The 24,893-nt window shown below is 50.0% G+C and overlaps 1 protein-coding gene across 1 annotated transcript; it reads left to right on the forward strand.

Moving 5' to 3' along the window:
- Window positions 1-662: 662 nt before the first annotated feature.
- Window positions 663-24,893, forward strand: LOC133354073 (serine incorporator 5-like). Its single transcript, XM_061570630.1, has 12 exons — window positions 663-838; window positions 10,641-10,808; window positions 11,267-11,445; window positions 11,649-11,731; window positions 11,928-12,021; window positions 13,278-13,489; window positions 14,424-14,519; window positions 15,059-15,185; window positions 16,729-16,798; window positions 17,160-17,199; window positions 18,344-18,494; window positions 19,324-24,893. The coding sequence occupies exons 1-12, from the start codon at window positions 815-817 to the stop codon at window positions 19,472-19,474; spliced, it is 1,395 nt and encodes a 464-aa protein (XP_061426614.1). The 5' UTR covers window positions 663-814; the 3' UTR covers window positions 19,475-24,893.

A 24,893-nucleotide genomic window follows, 5' to 3' on the forward strand; every position in this document is an offset into this window, starting at 1 on the left:
AAAACATATGAATCAAAATTAACACGTATATATACTAAAGTAATACACATTTTACTACAAAAATTTAGAAGTGAGTAGTTTTTCGAGATTTTTCCTCCCCACAGAGAACTCGGTCCGCTGTGGCCAGTCCCGCCTGTGGTAGTGCGCCTTGGTGTCTACATATTTTGCAGTAATTTTTGTATTACTTTAGTAAAAATACATGTTACTTTTGATTAATGTTGTTTTATTCTGACTTTATGTGAACGAAAAAACACAAATTCGCACGTTTCCTCATTGCAAATAGGTACATTTCAACACATCACTGTCCTGGTCACAAAAGCAAACTTTGTGGGGAATAATAGCCATTCTCTGTACTTTTGAGGCATAAGCAATTAAGAATTAACACTTACTACTAACCAGGAACACACAAATTGATTGTTAAACAGTGGCATCACTTCTGGAATCGTTTACTATCGATTCAGGTCGGGCTCTGGACGCGCGCATCGATTCCTCGCGGCTTCGGCAATAATAACGACAACGATTCCCGCCCCCCCCCGCCCACCGGAGGCGATTCCACCGGGGTTCGTGATTCATGCGCGAGGAATCGATTACGTGTAGCGTGCCGATGGAGTCGGTTCCACGTTAAATAACTACGAGCTAATCACGAGGAATCGAATCGATCTCAAATCTCCGTCTCGCGCTTTGTTTGGGAGTGTTCAACAACACCGCCGCCTTAACAACACCGCCTCATCATCGTCTTCATCGACACCACGTCTCTTGCTGCCCCTCGTCTCATCGTTCTCGTCTCATCGTTCTCCGCGTCGTCTCCGCAGAGATGTGCGGCTGTGTACTGGGGCAGGTGAGTTCGGCCGCAGCGCTGATTTTCATCTCCCGTCTCCACTCGCTCTCTCTCGCTCTCTCGCCTGTCTCTCATCTCTCTGTGTTTGGGGTCATGGCTTGATGGGATTGGGGTTGGGGTTATATGGCTTGATGTTGGGGTTATATGGCTTGATGTTGGGTTTAGGGGTTGTGGTTATGGCTTGATGTTGGGGGTATGGCTTGATGTTTCGGGTTTATGGTTTGATGTTTGGGGTCATGGCTTGATGTTGGAGTTATATGGCTTGATGTTGGGGTTAGGGGTTGATGTTGGGTTTAGGGGTTGGGTTATGGTTTGATGTTGGGGTAAGGAGTTGATGTTTGGGGTTATATGTCTTGATGTTGGGGTAAGGGGTTGATGTTTGGGTTTAGGGGTTGATGTTGGGGTTATATGGCTTGATGTTGGGGTAAGGGGTTGATGTTTGGGTTTAGGGGTTGATGTTGGGGTTATATGGCTTGATGTTGTGGTTATATGGCTTGATGTTGGGGTAAGGGGTTGTGGTTATATGTCTTGATGTTGGGGTAAGGGGTTGATGTTGGGGCAAGGGGTTGATGTTGAGGTTATATGGCTTGATGTTGGAGTTATGGCTTGATGTTGGGGTTATATGGCTTGATGTTTGGGTTGAGGGGTTGATTTTGAGGTTATATGGCTTGATGTTGGGGTTATATGGCTTGATGTTGGGTTTAGGGGTTGATGTTGAGGTTATATGGCTTGATGTTGGGGTTATATGGCTTGATGTTGGGTTTAGGGGTTGATGTTGAGGTTATATGACTTGATGTTGGGGTTATATGGCTTGATGTTGGGTTTAGGGGTTGATGTTGGGGTTATATGGCTTGATGTTGGGTTTAGGGGTTGATGTTGGGGTTATATGTCTTGATGTTGTGGTTATATGTCTTGATGTTGGGGTAAGGGGTTGATGTTGGGGTTATATGACTTGATGTTGGGTTTAGGGGTTGATGTTGGGGTTATATGTCTTGATGTTGTGGTTATATGTCTTGATGTTGGGGTAAGGGGTTGATGTTGGGGTTATATGTCTTGATGTTGTGGTTATATGTCTTGATGTTGGGGTAAGGGGTTGATGTTGGGGTTATATGACTTGATGTTGGGTTTAGGGGTTGATGTTGGGGTTTAGGGGTTGATGTTGGGGTTATATGACTTGATGTTGGGGTAAGGGGTTGATGTTGGGGTTATATGACTTGATGTTGGGTTTAGGGGTTGATGTTGGGGTTATATGACTTGATGTTGGGTTTAGGGGTTGATGTTTGGGTTTAGGGGTTGATGTTGGGGTAAGGGTTGGGACTGAGCTCCGGGGCTGTGGCCTTGCCGCCGTGGGAGCTGTGGTCGCCAAGTGCTCCCCCCTCCGCGTGGCGTGACGCCACCCGCTCGGTGGCCGTTCAGCGCCAAGCGACTGACGCTGCCATAGGAACGTGGAATTTCCATCCCTCGCTCTTCGTATCCACCAAGGCAAACGGAGCGCTGCTCCATGTCGGAGGCGCTACGCTGTATAAGGGACCGTCCATAAATGACGTCACGCACCTAGGGGAGGGATCAGACATTTGTGACGGGGGGGGGGAGAGAAATGTGACGTCACATCAAAATGGGCAACTTTAAATAAATATAGACAACACGGTTCTACTTAATTAAATAGACTTTTTAACAAATGTTTCTCCTAACGTCAGAGTGCAGCGCCACATTAAATACGCACTAGAATGACAATAGTTTAAAGCGATTTGAAGCATGTTTATTATGGGGGGGGGGACAGAGCTTTGTGACGTCATATTTGATTGGGATCTGAATTTTTGTGACGAGGGCGGTCCAAAATCGTCCAAAATCGCGTGACGTCATTTATGGACGGCCCCAAACTCCACCGGACGCCGCGTGTTTGGCGGCGGCTGGCCTCCCTCCTTGTGGCATTTTGGCTTCGCTCTGTTGTTGTTGTTGTTATTGTTGTGGGTGGTGGTGGTGGTGGTGGTGGTGGTGAAACAGCCATAAGCTCCAGCGTTGGTGCTCCCAACTCGGTACGAACGCTGAACCCCATAACCAAGTGGAGGGCCAGCGCGAACCCTCCGAGTTCTACGCCTTAGTAGTTGGTACAAGATCAAACAATGCAGCGCGCAACAACAATTCAAAGGAAGCGTCACAATTAAAGTTAAAAATAAAACCCGCGCAGGCTTCCGCCCCCCACCCCCGTCCCACTTCCCAAAATTGTCTCGTTCTGCGTTCTTCATCTGTGACTTCACACAGCAATCAAGGCCCTCGCCATTTCGAGTCTCGTGACCTTTCCAATCGCAGTAACCAAGCTGAAGCCTGCCTTGTGTTCCAGTACAGGACTGACAATGCCCCCCCCCCAAGGCTCCCCCCATCCCCGTAAGAATTTCACTTTGTTTTGTGATTTAGATTTTGGAAGTTAACTGGAAAAATGGACGAGAATGCCTCCCCACTCCATCGGGATCCCTGGCAGTGGTGCAGTGGCACGATCCGATCTCGTGGCTCCCATCTGCACATTTGATCATCCTCCCTTCTCTCGGGGTGTGTTCCCTCTCCTTTGGTGGCAGTCACTCCATCACCCATCATCATCACCCCCTTGTCGTGATGTCTCCAGCACAAGCCCACATGGTCAGGTTAATTCCGTGGGAATTGCCTGTTAGGATGGGGATGTTTTAGTTTTATTTGCATGCGTTTGGGTGATTTGTTTACCTGTTATTGTACTTTTCACTACTGTTATGCTTGTGGATTGTTTGTTGTTGTAACGTTCTTACCCACCCCTACTGGACATCTGTGAAAAATAGCTTTATAGCTCATCGGATTCCTCGATTATAAATACATGTTCTGATTCTTCAATATTTAATAATGTGATGCCTAATTTTGGTTTATTTCCCACTTCCATATATTCCTGATTCTGTCTCTGTAATTCCCAGCATGTGTCTTTATGCTTTGCACTTTTCAGCCACTATTGAAAGTGTAAAGAGATCAGCGTTAATGTTTCCAGAATGGAGCAAGATTTGTTTTTTATGATAAGAGCTTGGGGTGAAAATAGGAGACGATGGGAGGGAGTTACAAAGTGGAGCAGTAATAATGAGAAGAGTTTGTGACCTGCGGTTTGATTTGGTGTTTGAACGCAGAGCAATGAATGATGAGATGGAACGGGCAACATCTGGCTGGTAGAATGAGACCCATCATGGGTGGAAGGAATCGACAAGTGAAGTTTATGGGTAACGGTAGTCGTGATGGAAGAGTGATAAAGAGGCAACTAAACGAAACTATTTTCATCTTACCAGGGTAAGGCCCACTGAGCTGCATAGCTCTTTTACAGGAGGGACCGGGCCACAAATGATAGCTCCAAAAAGTGGCTTATCACTTGGAAATGTATGTCAGCCAAATACTCTAAAAGAATGTTTCTAAATGTGGAGGAAAAACCGGAGGACCCGGAGAAAAATCCACGTGACCACGGGGAGAACATACAAACTCCAAATCTACAGGCGTCAGGGTCGTGTTAGAACTGTTGACCTCCTGCGTACCAGGCAAGGTAGTTAACATTTCGCCATCGTGACTGACCGCCGGCGAGCGAGTGATCTGGAGTGAATTGGGGAGCGTTGGATCATCAATCACCCTGACTGCTGCTTTACGTTGCATTCTGCCAGTGAGGTAGGAACTGGGAACTCCATCCCAGCCAGGACAGCAGCGGGATTCCACCTGCTGCCACGTGTGCGCTGCGTGTAGCAGCGGGAATAGTTGGGAGCGTGTCTGCGGCTTTGGCACAGAAAGAAAAATTGACCTTCTTTCATGTCTCCTTAGCCAGATGAGTAACGCAGATGTTGCGCCAAGCAGATGAACGGTTTCTCCATGGCTGAGAATATCATGCATAGATATGATGAAACTGTGGTGTAGTCAGCTTTGCGTGCGATTATCTCTGATCGGGTTTTCTTTATTTTAACGTGACTCTGTTTCCCAGTCCTGCTCTTGCTCAGCTTGTTATTCGTTTTTATCATCAGTAATTGCCCCTTACAGTGGTGTATATTCTCCTGTGCTTTCGAGTTGTGCCCCCTCCTCTGACAGATATCTGCCGCTGTTGATGATGATTACGACGGCGGTGATTGCAAACGGCTAATTTTTTTGCAGCCGAATCATCTTGTGGTTTTTTCTGAGCCAAAAGGAGAAATTTTTATTAACGCGGCCCAGCGGTAGCACGTTCACCACTTGTTGCCGTAGTATCGCGGTTCGAATCCAGTGGCCACCCTGGTAAACACTACGGTGTGTAACAACCATGACATTGCTACGTGTCGTCTGCTTTACGGTGGACGTTAAAGACCCCCCTGATGTTTGCCAAGAGGAGGCCACTGTGTGACTGGCGTCAAGGTCCAAATTTTGCAAATTAGAAACTTACACCACGATAGAGGTTTTTTTTGTATTAGATCGCGTAAATGTGAATGTGTCGTGAAACCCACCACCACCCAACACAGCCAATTAGTAAGGTTTGTCACGTAAACAAAACGTGCCAATTAGTTGCTAGTTCAGCACACCGATGTGTTGGGGAGAGTAAACCCACAACATTTACAATTCAAGTACGATGTTTCGCTGGTAATTACAACCAGCCTCATCAGACAACAGCCAAACTTGTACTAATTCGCTGTGTCGGGTGGTGGTGGGTTTAGCAACATATTTATATTCACGCGATCTAACCCAACGAACCTCGGTTATGAATAACATTGGCCGAGAAAGCCTACGTGTTAAAAACTTCCTCGCAAATTGCTCAATTGCGATTATACACAGCGGCAATCATCTATCTGCCCCCTTCCGGCAGACTAATGCCCCAGGTCACACTCGCAAATTAGACCCGTTCCTGATGATCTCTTCGAGTTCTCCCGTCGTTTTAAAGCAAAATCAACTCGAAACGTGTTTGCCCAGTGCTGCGAGAGAGAGAGAGAGATGTGCGCTGGAGCGACGTCGACACAGAGACCCGCGTCTGTGCCGTCTGGTGGTGGTGGCCGAGCGCCATTCCTTCGTCGTCACGGGGACAAAATAAGCGCACGACGAATCTCTCTCACTCGAACCATAACCACCATAACAATTGCCAAGCAAATGCCACAGAAACATTTCAGCCCCCGGTCTCTGCAACTACGACCGCATTCACAGCGACCAAAAAAAAACGGAAAAAGTCAAACAGAGATATCTCTCAGTGGCCGGTGTCCCCCTGGTTCTGCCGCTGTCAACGGAAGATATTTAGCTTCAGTCGTTGACATGGAACCCTAAGAGCCTGAAGTGTGTCACTTTGCCTGAAGCTTAAGCTTCCTTTGTCGGAGGCTCACAGAGTCAGACTGAGAGATCCATTAATGGGTGTCTATTAACAGTTCCTGCGAGGCAACTGGTACCGGGATCCATATCGGCATCGCTTGAATACCCGGCATAACACTCCCACGTAACTGTCAAAGGGCAGGCTGAGAAGCCTGCGGAGGGAATGAGTCCAAGGGAGCTTGATAATTTTTTTGGGCAGATGCGATTTTTGAAAAGAAAAAAAAAACCTTTCGTGAATTACTAAGCTACACATTTAAGATGGAGAGAGATGGTAGCCTTCATACGGTGGCTCGCCCGTTTCTGTGTTCGTCGCGTTGCCTTCAACGCAACTGAATGGCGTCATCTAGGCGAAGAGCATAACTGCGCAAATTTCCGCCTGAAGACCTTTCATCGCAGCTGGCAGACCTCACCAAGTTGGAATTTAGCTCCTGAACAGATCGCTGCCATAACTCAAGAATGGAATGGCTGTGTTTACAATTTTGAGAGGCTCTTGTTTTGTGAGACTGGTTTTTTTTTCACGCGAGAGACAATGTCTCAGTCTGGTTGAGAATCGGCAAAAAACTAAACAAAAAAACGAAGTTGGTCACACGCCAGGGCGTTGGAGGCTGTTTACGAAGCAGAACTTGAACGCTCGCCCACAGCACGCACGCTACGTCTGCAAATTAAACATTCTGCGCGTGCTACTTTTGAACTTTTATGCTGTTCCACGGCCCCTCCCTGGTGTATCTTCACACAGCTGTGTTTAAAACACATCATCAGTCTTTTCTTTTTTATTGCTAAAATGCCTCCTGACTTGAAAACTAGACACAAAATAACAACAAAAATACATCACCTTAGCATGTCTGTCCGTTTAGGTATTGCAGTATAAAAGTTATTTTCACCATCCCGTCAACCACACAACTTTCTGGGAGCACGTGATTTTCAGTAGCTTTGGTTCATTGCAAGAAAACTGGACCACGGGTTGGACGGACGGTGTCTGATGAGTAGGAGTCAGGCTTCACTTGATCCAATGCTGGTGAACCGCCAGATGTTTACAGGCAGATGTTATGGTTGGAAGGAAACACACATCATGGGGGTGGATCGCTTATTTATTTAGTTGCTCCAAGCTGGGGGTTGTTTCAATAGTTGGTTTGCAATACCGGTGGCCGCAGGAACCGCCCGATGGAAAAAAAACACGATTGCGTTTTTTCCCCCCCGTGCGTACAGAAACGTTGGGAGCAATGCGCACGGCGTTTTCTGCCTTTTTATAACTGAGAAAACGTGGGGACCTGCCGCAGTGATGGGTGTGTAATGACCAGCACACTGCACTCGTCCAGAGGTGGCCGTTTTATTTTGATTTCCCATCTCCCACGCGAGGCAGTGGATGCAAGTTTCTGAAATCTACCCAGCGGCGCCAATGGATTCGACCACAGTTGATCAGCGGGTGCCACTTGTGGTGGGGTGAAGTGTGGGTTCGCTCGACTCTTCCCAAACGCCTGGTCGGCCTGGAAGAGTAGACCAAATACCCTTTCACGACCAATATTATCCGTAATAGAGGCTTTTGGGTTAGATCGTGTAAATATGAATGTATCGTTGAAACCGGCACTACCCGGTACAAACAATTAGTGAGGTTTGTCACGTGAACACAACATGCCAATTCGATACCAGCACAGCACACCGATGTGTTGGAGAGTACACATTGGTACGTTTTGTTTACGTGGCAAACTTACACTAATTGACTGTGTTGGGCGGTGGCGGGTTTAACAACACATTTACGCAATCTCACACAAAAACCTCTTATGGAAAACTTCATTCTGTGGGCACGTTGCTGCGTTGCTTTTCCTAAGTTTAGTTTTCCAAAACCACCACTTCCTCCTTTTGTCCGCCACCGCTGTGTTTTCTGGCGGTTTACCCCCAAACTAAATTATGGAACTTGTCGTTGTTCACGACGGTTGTTTGCAGATACAGTAAAACCTTGGATTGCGAGTAACTTTGTCTGCGAGTGTTTTGCAAGACGAGCAAATTTTTTAAATAAATATTAATTTGATAAACGAGCGAGGTCTTGCAATACGAGTAGAGGTGCTTCTAGCTGGGATGGTGCGCTGCTGAAATGACCTTTGGCATTGCATCGCGTCTCTGCAAAGTGGCTTTGCTATGGGCTGCGTCTGGTGTAGATGCGAGCCCCGACACGCGGGAGGCCGTGTCTATGTAATTGCCATCGGGTGGAAGTCCGGGGGTGCCTCGTTACAAAGGGGAGTTTCTCGGTGTTGAGCCAGGCGCTAACGAGTCGTTGCCAGACTTGGCCAATCGTTCACAGGACGCGGCTTTGGCGTCTCGGACGCGCACTCATTCCCATTATTGCATAATTTGCCTCCCAATCATGGCGTATAGTTTAATTGCAACAATTGTCGTTGTGCAGGGTTGAGAGAGGGCTCGCTCTGACCAGATGGAATCGAGGGGAACCATCATGATGGGCCACTTTTTGTTGAGCTGTCATTTGTGGCCAGGTCGCTTTTGAAAAATAAGTGAATACCTCATTGGGCTTGGTCTGGTAGGATGGTCTAGTTGTGTTTTTATGTGCTTGGGTGATTTGTTTACCTTTCTTGTACTTTGCACGACTATCGTGTTTTTGTGCTGTTTGTTGTTGTAACATTGTTAACCGCCCCCACTGGACATCTATGAAAAAGAGCTTATTAGCTCATCAAGTTCCTCCAATATAAATGATTATTCTTTTTTTTGTTATTCGGATGATGGTGAGCTTTGTTACCTTGGCATGAAGATTTAGTGTCAACATCAAAGGCTGTTGCTCTTTTTAACTTGCAGCCTTTTGTTTATCGCCTTCTTTAGTCGAATTCTCCAGTTATGCACAATGTGGTGACGGGATTTGGTTATTCATTCGTGTTTTCCGGTACAGTGTCTGATTTTAACGCACAAATGTGGTCGCGACCTCAACATTATCCATTATTTGGCGCTTTCTGAAGGCTGCGGCAGTAAGAGGCTAATGGGCGCATAGGAGAGCCATTATACAGCTTACAACAAAGTCGCAAATCAATTTGAGACGTTTGCTTGAGAGACACACTTACCTGTCAACCCACACGGTTTACCCCGTATTATTGTACAGGGAAATTGAGTTTTCCGGTCCATACAGCGTACAGCCGTTTCAATACGGGCACATTTTTTACTGTCTATTTGTTTGTGTTTCTCCCTTGTGATGGGATTTTGTAGGATGAACGTTGAGATTTATAAGAGCAGGGGTGACCAATAAGGTCTGAATTGGTCTGTAATAAAGTAGGCACTGATTTAGGGTTGACAGGTATGGACATAGCCGGACAACATGGCAGGGTGTGCACAGTGAGGGTGGACATCGATGGGGGACCCGGGTGAAAAAGATGAAAGACAGAGGTGGATTGGAGCAAGTTGGAGCACTTTGTAAAAACTGAATCCTGATACTGAGAAGCAATGCGACAGAGCCGCGAGAGGAGAGCACTTGCAGTGGGTACGTGATCGTCTGCCATCGCTCGTGGATTGGAAATGTGGACGACGTCAAAATAAAATGGAACGGAAGCTGAAAAGTGCACACACAAGCACGGAGAGGGAGGCCCATGCTTGCGATAGCGCTGAGAGATAGAGAGAGGAACACTTGGATTAGAAATACGTGCAGGTTAGAGACGTCGTATAGACCGTGAAGAAAATGAGCGGGCCTGGGTAGCGAACGTCGCTTGAAGGGGGGTGGTGGGTGACCCACAATCGTGATGGTGGCAAAATGGGGAATGCTCCCGAGAATTTAAAGTTTATGTTGTTGAACCACGTGAGAACTCAAGAGACCAGGATGTTCTCATTTGCTAGAGTCACCTGGGGCATAAGTCTCCCCACAGGAGGCGATGAGTCATTTTCGGATTTGGCAAATTTGGACCCTTAACGGCCGGCAGGTAATGGCCTACTTTTTTTTTACGAATGACGTCACGGAATTTTTTACGTCCACTGTAAAGCCGACAACGCCTCGTATTGCTGCGGGTGATTAAACCCAACCCGCACTCATAATCAGGCTGGCCACCGTGTTCGAATCGTGAACCTCTGGAACAAGAGGCGTGCACGATACCACGAGGCCCCGTCCCCCGCCTAGACGCCCCGTCTGCTCCGGCCTAGCGAGGGGGTGAGATGCGTGCCCCCGTGGTCTTCACCGCCAGCAGCACTCCCAACGGTCTCATTGCCGCCAGCAGCACCGCCACAGCTCCATTTGTCACTACACCCTCAACCAGTTCTATTCTTATCGCCACCAGCGCCACCGTCCGTCGCGACTGCCACCACCAGTTTTCTCTGGTGTAGGGCTCCCGTGTGCACGCGGCCTCCGTGTGCCAGAAGGCACTGCGCATTAGAGATCCTTCTCGCGTGATTTTGCATTTCTTAGTCAAAATTACTGAAATGACCCAAATCGCCTTATGTTACACGTGACTGCGGTGACGACTCCAGTTGATGTGATGGACGTGGCTGACGTGTGCCCCTTGCCCCACAGCTGGCCTGCTGCTGCGGCTCGGCCGCCTGCTCGCTGTGCTGCAGCTGCTGCCCGGGCATCAAGACGTCGACGGGCACGCGCATCATGTACACGCTGTACCACGTGCTGGGCACCGTCGCGTGCTGCCTCATGCTCTCCCCCACCGTCTCCGAGTTCCTCAAGGAACACGTGAGCAAACGCGTCGTCGAGTTTCACCAGTTTCAACTGTTTTCAACCTCCAACGACAGCGGCGTCGAGAATGTGCAGTGTGTGGCTCGAGCCACGGGGGGAGTGGGGGGTGGAGGGGGGTTGGAAGGGGTGGGTGGCAGGGGGGGTTGTGGTAGCGGAGGGTGGAGCCCTCTCGTGCTTTTGTGTTAAATTGCACTTCTCCCAGTGTGTGCCTCTAATCGTGCGATGTGTAAACATCGTCACTGGGGAGACACAAAGGTGGTGCTGGCCACCGACCCGATCACGTGCCGTGCTGGCCACACGCACACTTTCAAACACTCGCTCACACTCTGCAGAACAGTAGGAGAACATAAAAACCTTACACAGAGTGAATCGAGCCCGGGTAATTTTTCCGTGAGGCGCGAGTGTTCCCGCCGCGCGCCACCCTGCCGCCCTGAGATGAACGTCGTTGCCCGCAGATCCCCTTCTACGCCGATCTGTGCCAAAAGATCAACGCGGGCGACGACTGCGAGCGGCTGGTGGGCTACTCGGCCGTCTACAAGGTGTGCTTCGGCATGGCGGTCTTCTTCTTCCTCTTCTCGCTCTTCCTCATCAACGTGAAGAAGAGCAGCGACTGCAGAGCCTCCGTGCACAACGGGTACGGCGCGCGCCCACTCGCCCGCTCGCTCAACCGCTCGCCCGCTTGCTAGCACACTCGGCACGTGCCCGGGCACTTCTTCCCACGGGGCACAAGCGTTCGCCGCTGCGCGACCACCCTGCAGGCCAATAACGTGATGAGACATGGGGAGGTGAGAGTTCGAGGCTTCGGGAGAGATGCCGTGCCTTGCGTGCTGTTTGCAGGTTCTGGTTCATCAAACTGGTGGTGCTCATCGCCATATGTGCTGGGGCCTTCTTCATTCCGGATCAGGACAACTTCATTAAAGGTGAAAAGCACGCTCTTACCTTTAAAACTATTTGACATACAGCTCTTTTTCAGAAGCCACCCGGCCACAAATAATAGCTCAAGGAAGCAGCTTATTGCGTGGAAATTTATAGCAGCCATGGAAATTAAAGTGAGAAATTGCCAGTTTAAATGAAAGAGTAATGTGGCTTGCTCCTGCTGTGCTCGCTCTCTGGCAGTGTTCATGTACGTGGGGGTCGTTGGAGGTTTCCTTTTCATCATCATCCAGCTGATTCTGCTGGTCGACTTCACACACAGCTGGAACAAAAACTGGTGAGTGGAAACTACCCAAACGTCCCGGGGTGTCCACAGGCTTTCTTAGAATTGCTCACAGCAGTGAGAGCCCTGAGCAAAGCAGAGGCTTCCTGAATGTTGTGGCCTGCCAAGCTCACTATGAGTATTATCCGGCGGCTGGTGTGTGTGTGTGTGATGAGGTGTGTGTCTTTGTATTTATGGGGAAGTGTATGTGTGTGTACGTGTAGAGAGTGGACCGCTTCCCATACATAGGCAGTGTGCTTATGACCAGCTCCATTTTGGCAACAAAGGTTTCACTTTGAATCAATCGAGCAGCTTTAACTTATTTTAATGGCTGTGTAATGCTGTGTGGAAGCTGCCCATCCTATCGCTCCACATGAATTTCTGGGCTTCTCGGCCACAGTTTTGCCCTCTCTTTTCTTTACTTGCAAAAAACCTGGACCCCTCCGAAGGAACATCTGTGCCGGTTTAAAATATTGAGGCTGTTACCTGCATACGACCCATCCTGGGTTTAACCAGACTGTATTGTGCGAGGAGCTCGTAGTGCACCGAGCCTGGCGCAAACATTTTGGTGACACCACTTAGTGGCATGGAATCGCCGGTCCGAATTCGATTACCACTCACAGCCAACGTTATTAACGAAGATCCTAATCTGTCCTTTGTCGACTCACCCTTAAATAACTGCCTGGTGCGGTGTGTAAACATCAGCACAAGGGATACAAAGGTGGCCAGGCGTGGTGCTGGCCACCCTCGTGTGCCAATGCCGCCCTTTATAGGTGCTCATTAAGAGCACTTATGTATGTAAGTTGAACTTCTTTCGCATCACACGTAGCCAACTGTGCTAATCGGATGTCTGTTAAAGGCTTTATTGGGCATCTTAGTCTTTCTGGCGAGGTGTGTGTGTGTGGGCATGTGTCATTGGGGAGTGGTAGTGCAATGGTTAAGAGCACTGCTAGGAACCCAGTAACCTCATTCGATAGCAAACATCAGCACCTCTACTATCAGAGTTTTACCCACTTGCAGGTCGGTGCCGAGTCGCATTGTGCCGCACAGAAATGGCTGCCACTGGGGGTACCCTTCGAATGTTTCAGAGGGGACGTGGTATTTACGCGTCATACATAAATGCATGAACTGTTGTCATAACGTGCGCGCGTGCGTGACGTGACGGAGAGCAGTAGAAACCGTTTCGGATGTAGCCGTGTGCGGGTGCACGTGCAAAGTCAGTGGCGTGAGCGTGCGAGGCGCTGCTGTCCCCCCCCCCCACCACCCATCAGGACGTCCGGCATCGAGAGCAACAAGTGCTGGTACCTGGCGCTGGGCTCAGTCACGCTGGTCTTCTACAGCGTCGCCGTGGTCTCCTCCATCCTTATGCTGGTCTACTACACGCACTGGGACGGCTGCACGTTCAACAAGATGCTCATCGGCGTCAACGTGACGCTGTGCGCCCTCGCGTCGGCGCTCGCCATCTCTCCCTGCGTGCAGAAACGTGAGTCACGATGCCCGCCCACGGCTTACCCAGGGGGCGGCACGGGCCTCGTGGCCGACACGGGCGCCTCCCTGCGTGGAGTTCGCGTGCTGTCAGTGAGTTTGTGTGTGTGTGGTGAGTGTGTGCATGAGCGTGTTAATTTGAGTGTGGGGGAGCGGTGGTGTTGCGGTTAGTGCACTTTGCGCGACCAGCCCGGCGGCCCGAGATTTATTCCTGCTTATGGTCAACCCCAGTGACGATTATCTGAACCGGTCCTGGGCCTTCCCAAGGTCGACTCAGCCTCAAAATGAGTACCTGGTGTGGTGTGTAAACATCACCACTTAGGCGTGGTGCTGGCCACCCACTCCTCCGTGTGCTGTTCCGGCTTTCATAGCCGCTCGCTGACAGCACTTGGTCCAACAGTCTGTTAAAGGCTATATGGGGATTTTTGTCTTTGTCTAAATGTGAGTGTACGTGTGAAAGAGTTTGTGGTTGTCAGTGTGCGTGGTTGTGCCTGTAGTCTGTATGTTCTCCCCATGGTCTGCATGGGTTTCCTCTGGGTTCTCCGTTTTCCTCGCATAGGCAATCTGCAAAAACGAATTGCCAGCAAATTACTCAATTGGGATTGCACGGCAGCAACATCGCCCCCAACTGCAAAAAGCTTAGCGGGACCCTCCTGAAAGGGAGTCTGGGGACTCGGTGGGGCGTTCCTGGGTAATCGAGTGAAATAATAAATAATGCACGATTTCTCCCCTGCAATATTCCAACCGAGCAATTATTGCACACCGACGAGCCATATGTAGAAATGCGGCTTCTCGCCTGGTTGGTCACGAGACTGCACATCGATGGATGGCGCACACTGACAATGATTGCTTCTCCATCTGTGCGCGCTGCAGGTTTGTGCGTCGCCGACTCTGATGATGTTGTGGTAACCCCCTTTGTTCGTCAATTTCAGACCAAAGCAATTCGGGGTTGCTCCAGGCGTCCATCATCTCCTGCTATGTCATGTACCTCACCTTCTCTGCCGTCTCCAGTCGCCCGGCAGAGAACCGTAAGCCCCGAGATGTTAACTACCTCTCCTGGTACACAGGAAGTCGTGGGTTCGATCCCAACCCTGGCGCCTGTTGTGTATTTGGAGTTTGCGTGTGTCTCTCTCCCCCCGTGGTCACGTGGATTTTTCTCCGTGTCCTCCGGTTTTTCCCTCCACATTTAAAAACATGCATTATGAGGATTTTCTAGATGTTTTTAGAACTTAGTGTTTAGTGTTGTTCTTTCCCCACACCTCCAATTGCCACGGTGACTACGTACGGTGTGAAAGAAGTTCACATTTGGCTGCTATAAATTTCCACATGACAATACGCCGCTCTCCTGGAACGATCCGTGCCCCTATGAGAGCTTTTGCCCCTGCACGGCCTTGGAGGTGCCCGTCAGCGCCCGTCGTGCTAGGGAGGCGCGTTCGGTCGCCTTCCGCCTTCTGCGGGAACGTCCTCCCCTCGGGAGCTCACCGGGTTGCGGCGTCCCGCGATCCCGCCACCGTGCCATCGCGTGACACCGCGCGCCAACCGCCGTGCCCCTTTGTCGCCGCCGCAGTCGTAGTGGACGGGCAGAACGTGAAGATCTGCCTGCCGAGCGTCACCGAGTCCGGCCTCAAGATGAGCGACGCGGCCGTGGCTGTGGTTGGCGCCATCATCATGTACGGCTGCGTGCTCTTCGCGTGGTGAGTTTGACGGCGACGGCGGTGGCGGTGCTCGGAGAGAAGGGTTGGGTGCGCTCACCGTGCCACGGTCATCGCGTCGGCGGTCGCGCTAACATCGGGGTAATGCTACCGGATCTGTAAAGTAAAATTATACGTTTGAAGGAATTCACATAATTACGTGTATATAAACATATTAACAAATTAATGGGATTGTTACATAACACGCTTGTGTTTCAAATTCGATCGGTATCGGTTTAACTTCCAATAACAGCTTCACCGTTTCCATTACAAATGTATTCACGATTATCATCATCAGCCAATGTCAGCCCACTGCTGGATGAAGGTCTCTGTACACAGTGACGAGCTCGTACAATTCCACCACGTATCTCGAGTGCGAGAATTAAGTCAGATCTCTGAATGAATGATTGCTTAGTCACATGACTGACTCGGAGCCACCAGTTAAAACATTGTCCACTCAGCCAATTGTCCGTGTTTAGAAAGCAGAGAGTGAACATTAATTTGCATTCTTAATATGAGACTGTCTTGACAAGGCTACCTCATACTTGTCAACCCATACAGTTTACCCCATATTCTTGTACAGGGAAATTTAGTTTTCAGGTCCATACGGCGAACAGCCGTTTCAATACGGGCCTCAACATTATCCATTATTTGACGCTTTCTGAAGGCTGCGGCGGTAAGAGGCTAATGGGCGCATCGGAGAGCCATTATACAGCTTACAACAAAGTCGCAAATCAATTTGAGACGTCTGCTTGAGAGACACTTACCTGTCAACCCACACGGTTTACCCCGTATTCTTGTACAGGGAAATTGAGTTTTCCGGTCCATACAGCGTACAGCCGTTTCAATACGAGCAACATTTTTTTTTGCCTATTTGTTTGTGTTTCTCCCCCTTATGATGGGACTTTGTAGGATGAACGTTGTACGGGGTTACCAATAAGGTCTGAATTGGTCTATAGTACAGTAGGCACTGATAAGGGGTTGACGGGTATGCTACCTCTACAGTGAATTTTAATTTAAAGCAAAATCTTTCAAGACACAATCGCATTTATATTTTGTTGACCACCGCGATCCTGATCTCACTTGGGCTCCTGTTCAGGCAAGGCATGTCGTGATGAGGCTGGCTGTAATTGCCGGCGAAACGTCGTACTCAAATTGCAAATGTTGTGGCTTTTCGTTACTAGTTCAGCACACCGGTGCTAAACTAGTAACGAATTGGCATTTTTGTTTACGTGACAAACCTCACTCATTGGCTGTAGTGGCGGGTTTAACGACACCTTTATATTTACGCAATCAAACCCAAAAAAAACCCTCTATTATGGATAATATTGGTCGCGAAAGCCTACGTGTTAAACATCCGGGGCAGTAGTCCAAATTGGGTTCAAGCCATGTGACCAGTATGCCTGCCTCAATGTGGCAGCAGCAGCCAGAGACAGGTGACTGTCATCACGAGAACACGGTGGTGACGTGCTCTGTCCTGTGCCTCCCTCCACCGTCCCTCTTTCTGTGCCCCCACTCCCCTCCTCCCCCGCGGGGACCTCCACAGCCTCCGCTCCACCACTCGCTCCTCCACAGCCGCCCTGGGTGTCAGCCAGCCGTACAGCAGTGTCAGCACGGTGCGCGCCCCCCTTCACAGCACACTCGGCTGCTGTAGCCGCACTCGGCTGCTGCAGCCGCACTCCAGTGTCGCTGCACTCGGCTGTTGCCGCATTCGGCTGCTGTTTCCGCACTCCGGTGTCGCCGCACTCAGCTGCATTCGAACCGTGAACCTCGGCAACAAGCGGCGAACGCGCTGCCGCTGGGCCGCGTCACCACCAGTCGCAAACGAGTTTCTAAACTGAATTGTAATCCTTCCCTTTTTCTGAAATGTTCGTATGCAATGGGTATAACTTTTAATATTTTACTGCAATATTCTATAAAATGAACGTAGTGCTGCTGGTCTTGGTGGATGTGTAACTGTGAGGATTTCTCTTGCAGAGAGCTGCTTGCTGCTTCTGCTTTATCGACGATGATGAAGGTGAGATATTGAAACGAGCACCCTTTGAAAGTCGAGACGTTATCTTCCAAGATAACAGTGACGATGTTTTATATTTACTTGGCATCATTCAAGCAAGTTGCTTCTCAAACGCTGCTCTGTAATTTGTAATGCGCAACAATTTTCACACCGGGGCGCGGGAAAACAACAGACAAGCGTGTTCAGGCATTCAAGACCACAGCCAACAAAGCTCAAGCCCCGTGGTCCCATATTGAAATGTTTGGCCAACTCCAAATTAATCAATTGGAATCTACATGGCAATCAACACCCCCTACTGTGAAAAGACTTGGCAGGACCCTCCCAATAAAGAGTCCTTAGACTCGGTGAGGCTTTCCTGAGCAAGCGTAATAAAACTATATCAAACGAATAACTCACTTGCCGTACTTCCGTACCCTGGCAAGTCAGGAGATGGCAATGGACCTCGATTCCCACGGGTAGGAAGGGAGGTTCACGAACGCGCGAGATCCACCTGTCCCCCGGTCTCCGCCGCGCTGGGATGCTCCTGTAGAAAGATGTTAACTACCTTACCTGGTATACAGGAGGTCGTGGGTTCGATCCCGACCCTGACGGCTACTGTACATTTGGAGTTTGCAAGTTCCCCCCGTGGTGACGTCGATTTCTCTCCAGGGCCTCCTGTTTTTTCCTCCACATTTAGAATCGACGTGCGTTTAGAGTATTTGGCTGTAATACATTTCCACGTGATAAGCCACTTTGTTGCGCAATCATTTGTGGCCAGGTCGCTTCTGAAAAAGCTAGATAGCTCAGTGGGTTAAATAAAAAAAAGTTTAGTTTATCGTAAAGCCACATGCAGCGCGACCACCAGCGCCTGCGTGCGGCGTACACACGCATGTACCGCACCTCCGACTAGCACGGTTGGCTTACGTACAGCGCGAAAGAAGTTCCTACGTACGTACACGTTGAACTTCTTCCGCACCGAACGTAAGCCAACTGTGCTCGTCGGAGGCGTGGCACCGTCGAGAGAGCCGCCTTGCTGCAGGTGACGAGGGCGTGTGGGCGGGCAGGCGCCCTCTGGGCTCCACACTCCTCCTTGCTCCACACTCCGTGCTACCACACTCCTCCTTGCTCCACACTGCGTGCTACCACAGTCGTCCTCTGTGCTCCGCAGTCCCCGTGAACGAGGTGAACGAGGTGCAACAGGGCGGCCAGAAAGTGATCCAGAACGAGTGCGAGGCCGTTGTCTACAGCTACTCCTTCTTCCACTTCATCTTCTTCCTCGCCTCGCTCTACGTCATGATGACGCTCACCAACTGGTTCAGGTGAGCGGACGGGGAGCGGCACGGCGCGTCGTGACGCCTCCCCCCACCACCGCCTCGCGATCGGCGCGTACCGGGTACCCTGACGGCAGGTGTACCGTTTAGTATGTTCTCTTTGTGAATGTTGGTGGAGTGTCTAAAAAATATATACGCAATGTTTGGGGAATTCCGAACTTGAAATGGTTTGTACATATGCACGTATTGAACTCTTTTCGCACCGTACGTAGCCGACCGTGTTAATCGGGGAATATTTAGTTGCAGCGTTTTGGGCTGTTATGGTGGACGAAGACCAACACGTCATCACGCATCAAATAATAATTAAAACAATTTGCAACGAGCGCAGATTTTGTGAAACGGACAAGGCTGTTGTTGGAACACGACTCGGGAGACTCGGTGAATACGTTGATGCCCCAACTTCTCGGCTGCGACATTGCGCCCTATTGCAATAACTTAGCAGGACCATTTAAAGGGAGTCTTGAGACCCAGTGATGGCTCCCTTGGTTGAACGAGCGTAGTCATAAATAATAACGACAGCGATGTCATCCAGACACTGGTTTGTTCTGTCAGTCGCATTTCACCTTTCAGTGATGACGTCGCACCTGGTCCCCAAGCGCCGAGCGGAGTCTCATGGCCCCACGCTCTCGGTCGCGGCTTGGCTCTTACCGTTTAACCGAGAAACGAAGCACGCCGGTGACATAGGCCGCCGTGCGGTCGGTACGCTCGCGCATGCCGATCCGTGCGTTCCTGACTTTCACAACCGGTCGCCGATTCTGAAAACGGTTGACCGGTTTAGTGGCTGTCGACGGCATTGTGACCTTTTTCTTTTCGGCAGCTACGACAATGCGCGGCTGGAGGTGACATTCGTGCACGGCAGCTGGTCGACGTTCTGGGTGAAGGCCGGCTCCTGCTGGCTCTGCCTCGCCCTCTACACGTGGACCCTGGTGGCGCCCATCTGCTGCTCGAAGCGAGACTTCCAGGTCTGACGGCCGCCGGTCGGGAGTGGCTCTCGGCCCCCGGCCACGGCCATCCCCTTGACGGCTCCGGCTGCCGTCGCAATGAGGGGGCACGCTTCCCTCTGCCGGCGAGTGCGCGCGCATGTGCCATCGTCCCAGGAAAACAACACCCGACGGGGCCTTGCTGTGCCGCTCTGAACTCTCTGCCTCGCACCCACGCGGACGCTACAGACAGAATTAACGCTGGCCGGAGCGGGCAAGCTTTGGCCACACTTCCACTGAATCTCCCTCCCTCGCTCTCTCGTGCGATGCCCCCACACACAGAAAGCCGATGCTAGCAGGGAGGTCTGTCTCCTGGTGAAGTTGAGATCGTGGTTGACCGTCTCGCGTCGCTATTTCAGCTCGGGTTAAGGACTCCGCAAGCCAGTGTTGGACGCTTTGCACACACACACACACAGACGACCGACATGCAGTTGTAACACGGGTGGAAGGCCGTGTCGGCTGGGCGGACGACCTTGCGCGGACGTGGCACCGTGGATACGAGACGGCCACCCACCTTCCAGCGACGCTGCTACTCCTGCTGCCCAGTTGATGTATGGCTGCGTGGGTGGTGGGGGGTGGAGGGCATAAACCTTCGTGCGTGTCCTCTGTACCGATTCGGTCTTTTTGTCCGATCGTTTAAACATTGAACGCGACGCCGCACTTTGGTTAATTTTTCGATCCTCCTGCTTAGTCAGGGCAGTCGCCTTACGAGCAGTAAAACTTCCTGCGGGCCACAAGCTGTGGGTCAGAGATCTCCACGCCTTTCTCAACCACTCGCCTCGTCTTCCAACTTCCAATCGAGGCATTTGAAACATTGGCACGCTCTTCACAACTGTTGATCTTGCCATCATTCCTCACCGAGAAGCCGCTTGAAGGCTCTTCCCGCCCAGGTTGGACACCATTGGGAGGTACAGCATATGGGACCTTTCTTGCCAGTATCAAAATCTATAAGAATAGGTTTTACCCTTTCTGGCAATAACACAGTTGTGTTAAGATGTTTAAACACCAAACAGAAACCTTTTTCAAGGAATCATGTCTGCATTAACCACATAATTGTGGTGAACATACAAACAAAAATGATTCTCTGATAAAAACTGATTGGTCCACACCAGAGAAAACTTTCTTTAGATCTTAGTCTCAAACAGACAGCTTTCTTTAGAGCCTAGTCTAGTGTTTGAGACTCTGCTCTAAAGAAGCTATATCTGGTGTGGACCAATCAGTTTCAAAGACAATGCATCATCATATACTACCAGAGCATCTTTTTGTTTGCATGTTCACCACAAGTATATGTGGTTAATACAGACATGATTCCTTGCAAATGGTTTCTGTTTGGTGTTTTAACATCTTAACACCAGTTTTTTGCCAGCAAGGGTAAAACCAATTCCTGTACCATTGGGAGGGTGAGTGGTAGACCTGAGGTCATTTGAACGGATTTTGGAGGTAGCTCACTGATATCCGTTTCTGCAGACCGTTCTCTAACTGCTCTGAGAGATTACCAAATGGAGTCTTTCATCTCGCGATACAACGCCGATAGAAACGTTGAAATTACATTTCGGACGAAAATATAAAAGCCTCGATTTTGAACGATTGTCTGCTATGCGGCAGCATGAGTAGGCATTGCAGGGTGTTTTTTCTCGGCGTGCGTGCCGCTCATTCTGCTAGCGGCCGAGTCCATCTCTAGATTTGAAGTTTTCGTAACTGCAAGGATTCATACTCTTTGTTTTTTCGGTAAAGTCACGTGGGTAAAAAATTCAAATAAACTAAATGACGACGTTTCGGGCGCAACACAAGCATCCTTCTTAAGCGGTTGTGCTTTCGCTGAGTTGTCCCCACCTGAAGAAGGATGCTTGTGTTGCGCCCGAAACGTCGTGATTTAATTTATTAAAATGTTTTACTTACGTGACTTTACCGAAAAAACCAAAGAGTATGAGTCCATCTCCCCCTTCTCAATCTGGGCTATGACATGAAAAACACAGAACGCTCCGTTTCCGCTTACTTTAATTATAATTTTGACCTTTTGTTAAGTAATTAGGTCCATTGAGTATTTTAGATTTTTAAGCATATAATGTTGCTCAGTATTACCCACGTAAAGTTTCACTATCGGTGTTTCTTATTAACGTACTTATTTTTACTAATTTCAAATTCACGCTAATAAACTTAACAGATTAATTACATTTGAATCACACAATCGTAGAAAAATGTAGTTCGGTTGTTATCTTATTGTTACACTAAAGAGCCCCTCTGTATTTTGACGTGAACCTTGCCTTGCTCCATTTGTACGAACAGTGACGAGCATGACGTATGCAGGAGGATTGCCGTGAGACCCAAATTCATTCCCTGCTTCCCAGCTTCCTGTACTCAAGGCTGCTTCAGTGATGAGAGTTTGGCTCTGTCCGTCGGCTAACGAAGCACACTCCCTTGCGACCGTCGGTTTTACATCCGCCATGTTTCTTACATCCATGTTGTCAGAAGGGAACGGTGATGGCAAAGGTGCAGAGATGGCGCACGTGCTCGTAGTGAAGAGTCCACGTGTCCACGCTTGCCCGACTGGGCCTCACGCAGCAGGACTCGGGCTGGTTTAGAGAGTCTTTGATATCTCGTCATTTTAGGGGCGTCCACCTTTCCTCCGTGTAAATCTCAGGTTTAACGGTCAGCATCTGCTCATCGCGAGAGGGTAGAGTTTGTGAGAAATCGCCGTAACAAAGAGCACAGTGTTGAGCGTGAGTCGTTGAACAAATTTGTCAAAGTGACGATGATGATGATCACTGCTCCTGTTTTGCCATGATGATGTCTTGGCAGCGCCAGAGAGGGGTGCGTGAGTGACACACCGAGGGACCTGTGAAGAGGAGTCCCCGCCGCGCGTTCCAGTCTCTCGCCGTGCCTGCCACCGCGCGCGTGGATCGCGGTTCACCCTGCCCCTTGCGTGTCTGCATGGTTCTGTGTTGTCAGTTTATTGTTTACTAATGCAATGTTGTATACTTTATAGGTTCAGTGCACTGGATGTGATATACACTGCACTGAATGTTGTGTCTACTCCACGAGTGCTGAGTGTGTTGAGCTTTGCTGCGCCGTCATCACTGTTCACCGAGTAGCTTCCGTCGTAGATGCCACTCTGCGATCGTCACGCGAGTGTGTCGGATTTTGCGCGGTGACCACAGAGGAGGATGGCTCCCACCACGTTGAGAGCCGCGCCAATTAAAACACCGGCGCCGCTTGTGAACGACATGTCCACCGTGTGTCCACCATGCTAATGTACTTCACCATTCCGTCTGCTAAATACTGTGACCTTGTCAGATTCGATACCGAACCTCCCAAACTGCTGCCTCCAAAGTCTCCCACCATCTGGTTTACGGTCTTCCCCTTCGCCCGCCTCTAACTTGGCCGCCCCCATTCTGCGCGCGCGCCCCAGCGATCACAACCCGTGTTGTCCCAGATTGGGGCCTACATTGTTTTCCCTGTTCTATCTCGTGCTTCCTTGGTCGCTGACCTGCCTTGCAAATGACATTCCTAGCGTACTCTTACGACGTAGTCGTTAAACCCGCTCTACTAAACCACCACGCCTCCCTCATGTGCCTCTCCTCAACCTCCTGCATTTTGGACATTATTATTATTCAGCTGGAAGAACATGATGGGCTGTGAATCTATTTAGCAGTGTCCAAAGCAGATCCACAGCGCCTCCACATATTCTCATAACGCAGCTACGACTCCACGCCATGCTTCCCTTGTGCCGTCTCGCATCTCGAAGCATCCTTGTAGCGGGATATCGGGCTCAGGCCTCGTACCCGAGAGTACGGCGCGGAGTCGGAGGTGCTCGTGACATCGTCTCTTAAGCAGGTTTCATATCGCACACACTGCTAAACGTCACCCAGACTGCTCACCCACAGCCATGCACGAGATTATCCTCTTGCACTCACAACGAACGACAATCCCTGTCCCCTGCTTGATGCTTCCATTTCTTTTTCCTACGATGCCAAAGCATGTCACGATGTCCCGCGTCTCTGTGCGTCTTGTTTCACCCACCGCACGTTTCCTACATCGCGTGAGCGCACTAACCACCAGCGTCCCTCGCCTTGCGAGCATCACGCAGGGTTCTGTACGTTCAAGTGTCCTTGGCTTCTCTCGGCATTAATCAGCAACTTCCTTTTATAGTCCCACGTAACAGAGATTTCGCTTGTCGGTACCACCTGAGGTCGCGTAGCTTAAAAGGTTTCAATTTCTAAGTGTGGCCAATGCAAGTGAAATTGTGTGATAACCACTTGTAATGAGTGAGGCTATCGAGCCATTCGCTTGTATTAGCCGTGTTAAATAAATCCATAAGACTTCAAAGAGTTTTTTTGCTACCTTCCGTGGTACTAATTTCTGCTCCGGCCCTTGGACTCTCGGGTCTCTGTTATTTCCCGGCCAGGCAGGCGGCTTTGGTGATCACCTATTGCAGGTCGCCCTGGCACTTGGGTGTGAACTGCATGGAACAATAACTGGGGTGCCGTCCGAGTCTCCAAGAAGGGGGGGAGCCCTTACCCGGGGCCTCCTGTCACAGGGAGTTGGCTCCGTATTGCCCATGCCATCGGCCTACCCGGAGGCTCGCCTACGTTTGGCATTGCTGTGGTCACCCCGGTGCTTCCATCCGTTTACCGTGAGCCCATTGAACATCAAACGGCACCAAGCTGGGGCAGGCCTGGCGCTGGGTGTGCGGGATGTGCCACTGCCGACGCCGCTGTGTGACCACGCTGGCTCTGTGTACCAGGTAATTGGGATGTCAGCCGTGGGTTGTCCTGTGGTTTTCCGCAGCATAGGAATGTGTGGATTGCCACCGCCCGCTCGGTGGGGTGGGGGGTGGTGTTGTAAACCAGAGGTGAAGCCCCCCCCCCCCACACACAGGAGAAGAAACCACCGACTCGGAGAGACGGAGCCGCGCGAATTGTCGCCCGCGTCACGGTTGCTCGCCGGCTTCCGATCAATAATGTAATGAAACACTGACCCCTAACGTTTGTTGTGCATGTGTTTTTGTTCTTATCCTTCCAGTTATGAAAATATTAGCTGACGTCCGGTTTTACATTGTATGCAGTTATATATTCATTTTAAATGTCCTTAGTATTGTTGCCTTTTTTTGAGTGCCTGTGGTTGAAACTATAAATGTAGAACTTTTAACATAACGAAGTCACTGGAACAACCCCGCTATGTATCGTACGCATTATTGCCTTGCAGAGCAGCGATGAGGTGTCGAGGTTTACCTGTGTGAACGCAGAAACTCTGTTGAATGTTTTTTTTTACGGTGCTATGGGCTGGGTTGTTATTTTATACACACGGCAGATTGGTGTCCTGTAGTGGAAGTGTTCTCTTGGCCTGCTTTTTGTTGTTGTATAGTTGTACATTTTTATTACCTTGTAGTAAACCTTTCTGAAACACA

The sequence above is a fragment of the Lethenteron reissneri genome, chromosome 46 (assembly GCF_015708825.2).
Source record: "Lethenteron reissneri isolate LAM-NWPU_2019-01 chromosome 46, ASM1570882v1, whole genome shotgun sequence".
NCBI classification, from domain to species: domain Eukaryota; kingdom Metazoa; phylum Chordata; class Hyperoartia; order Petromyzontiformes; family Petromyzontidae; genus Lethenteron; species Lethenteron reissneri.

Coding starts and splice junctions, on each gene's coding strand:
- LOC133354073 (XM_061570630.1), top strand. CDS start 815: ATGTGCGGCTGTGTACTGGGGCAG. Junction 11,732..11,927: donor TCAGGACAACTTCATTAAAG/GTGAAAAGCACG, acceptor GCTCTCTGGCAG/TGTTCATGTACGTGGGGGTC. Junction 16,799..17,159: donor CGTACAGCAGTGTCAGCACG/GTGCGCGCCCCC, acceptor TTTCTCTTGCAG/AGAGCTGCTTGCTGCTTCTG.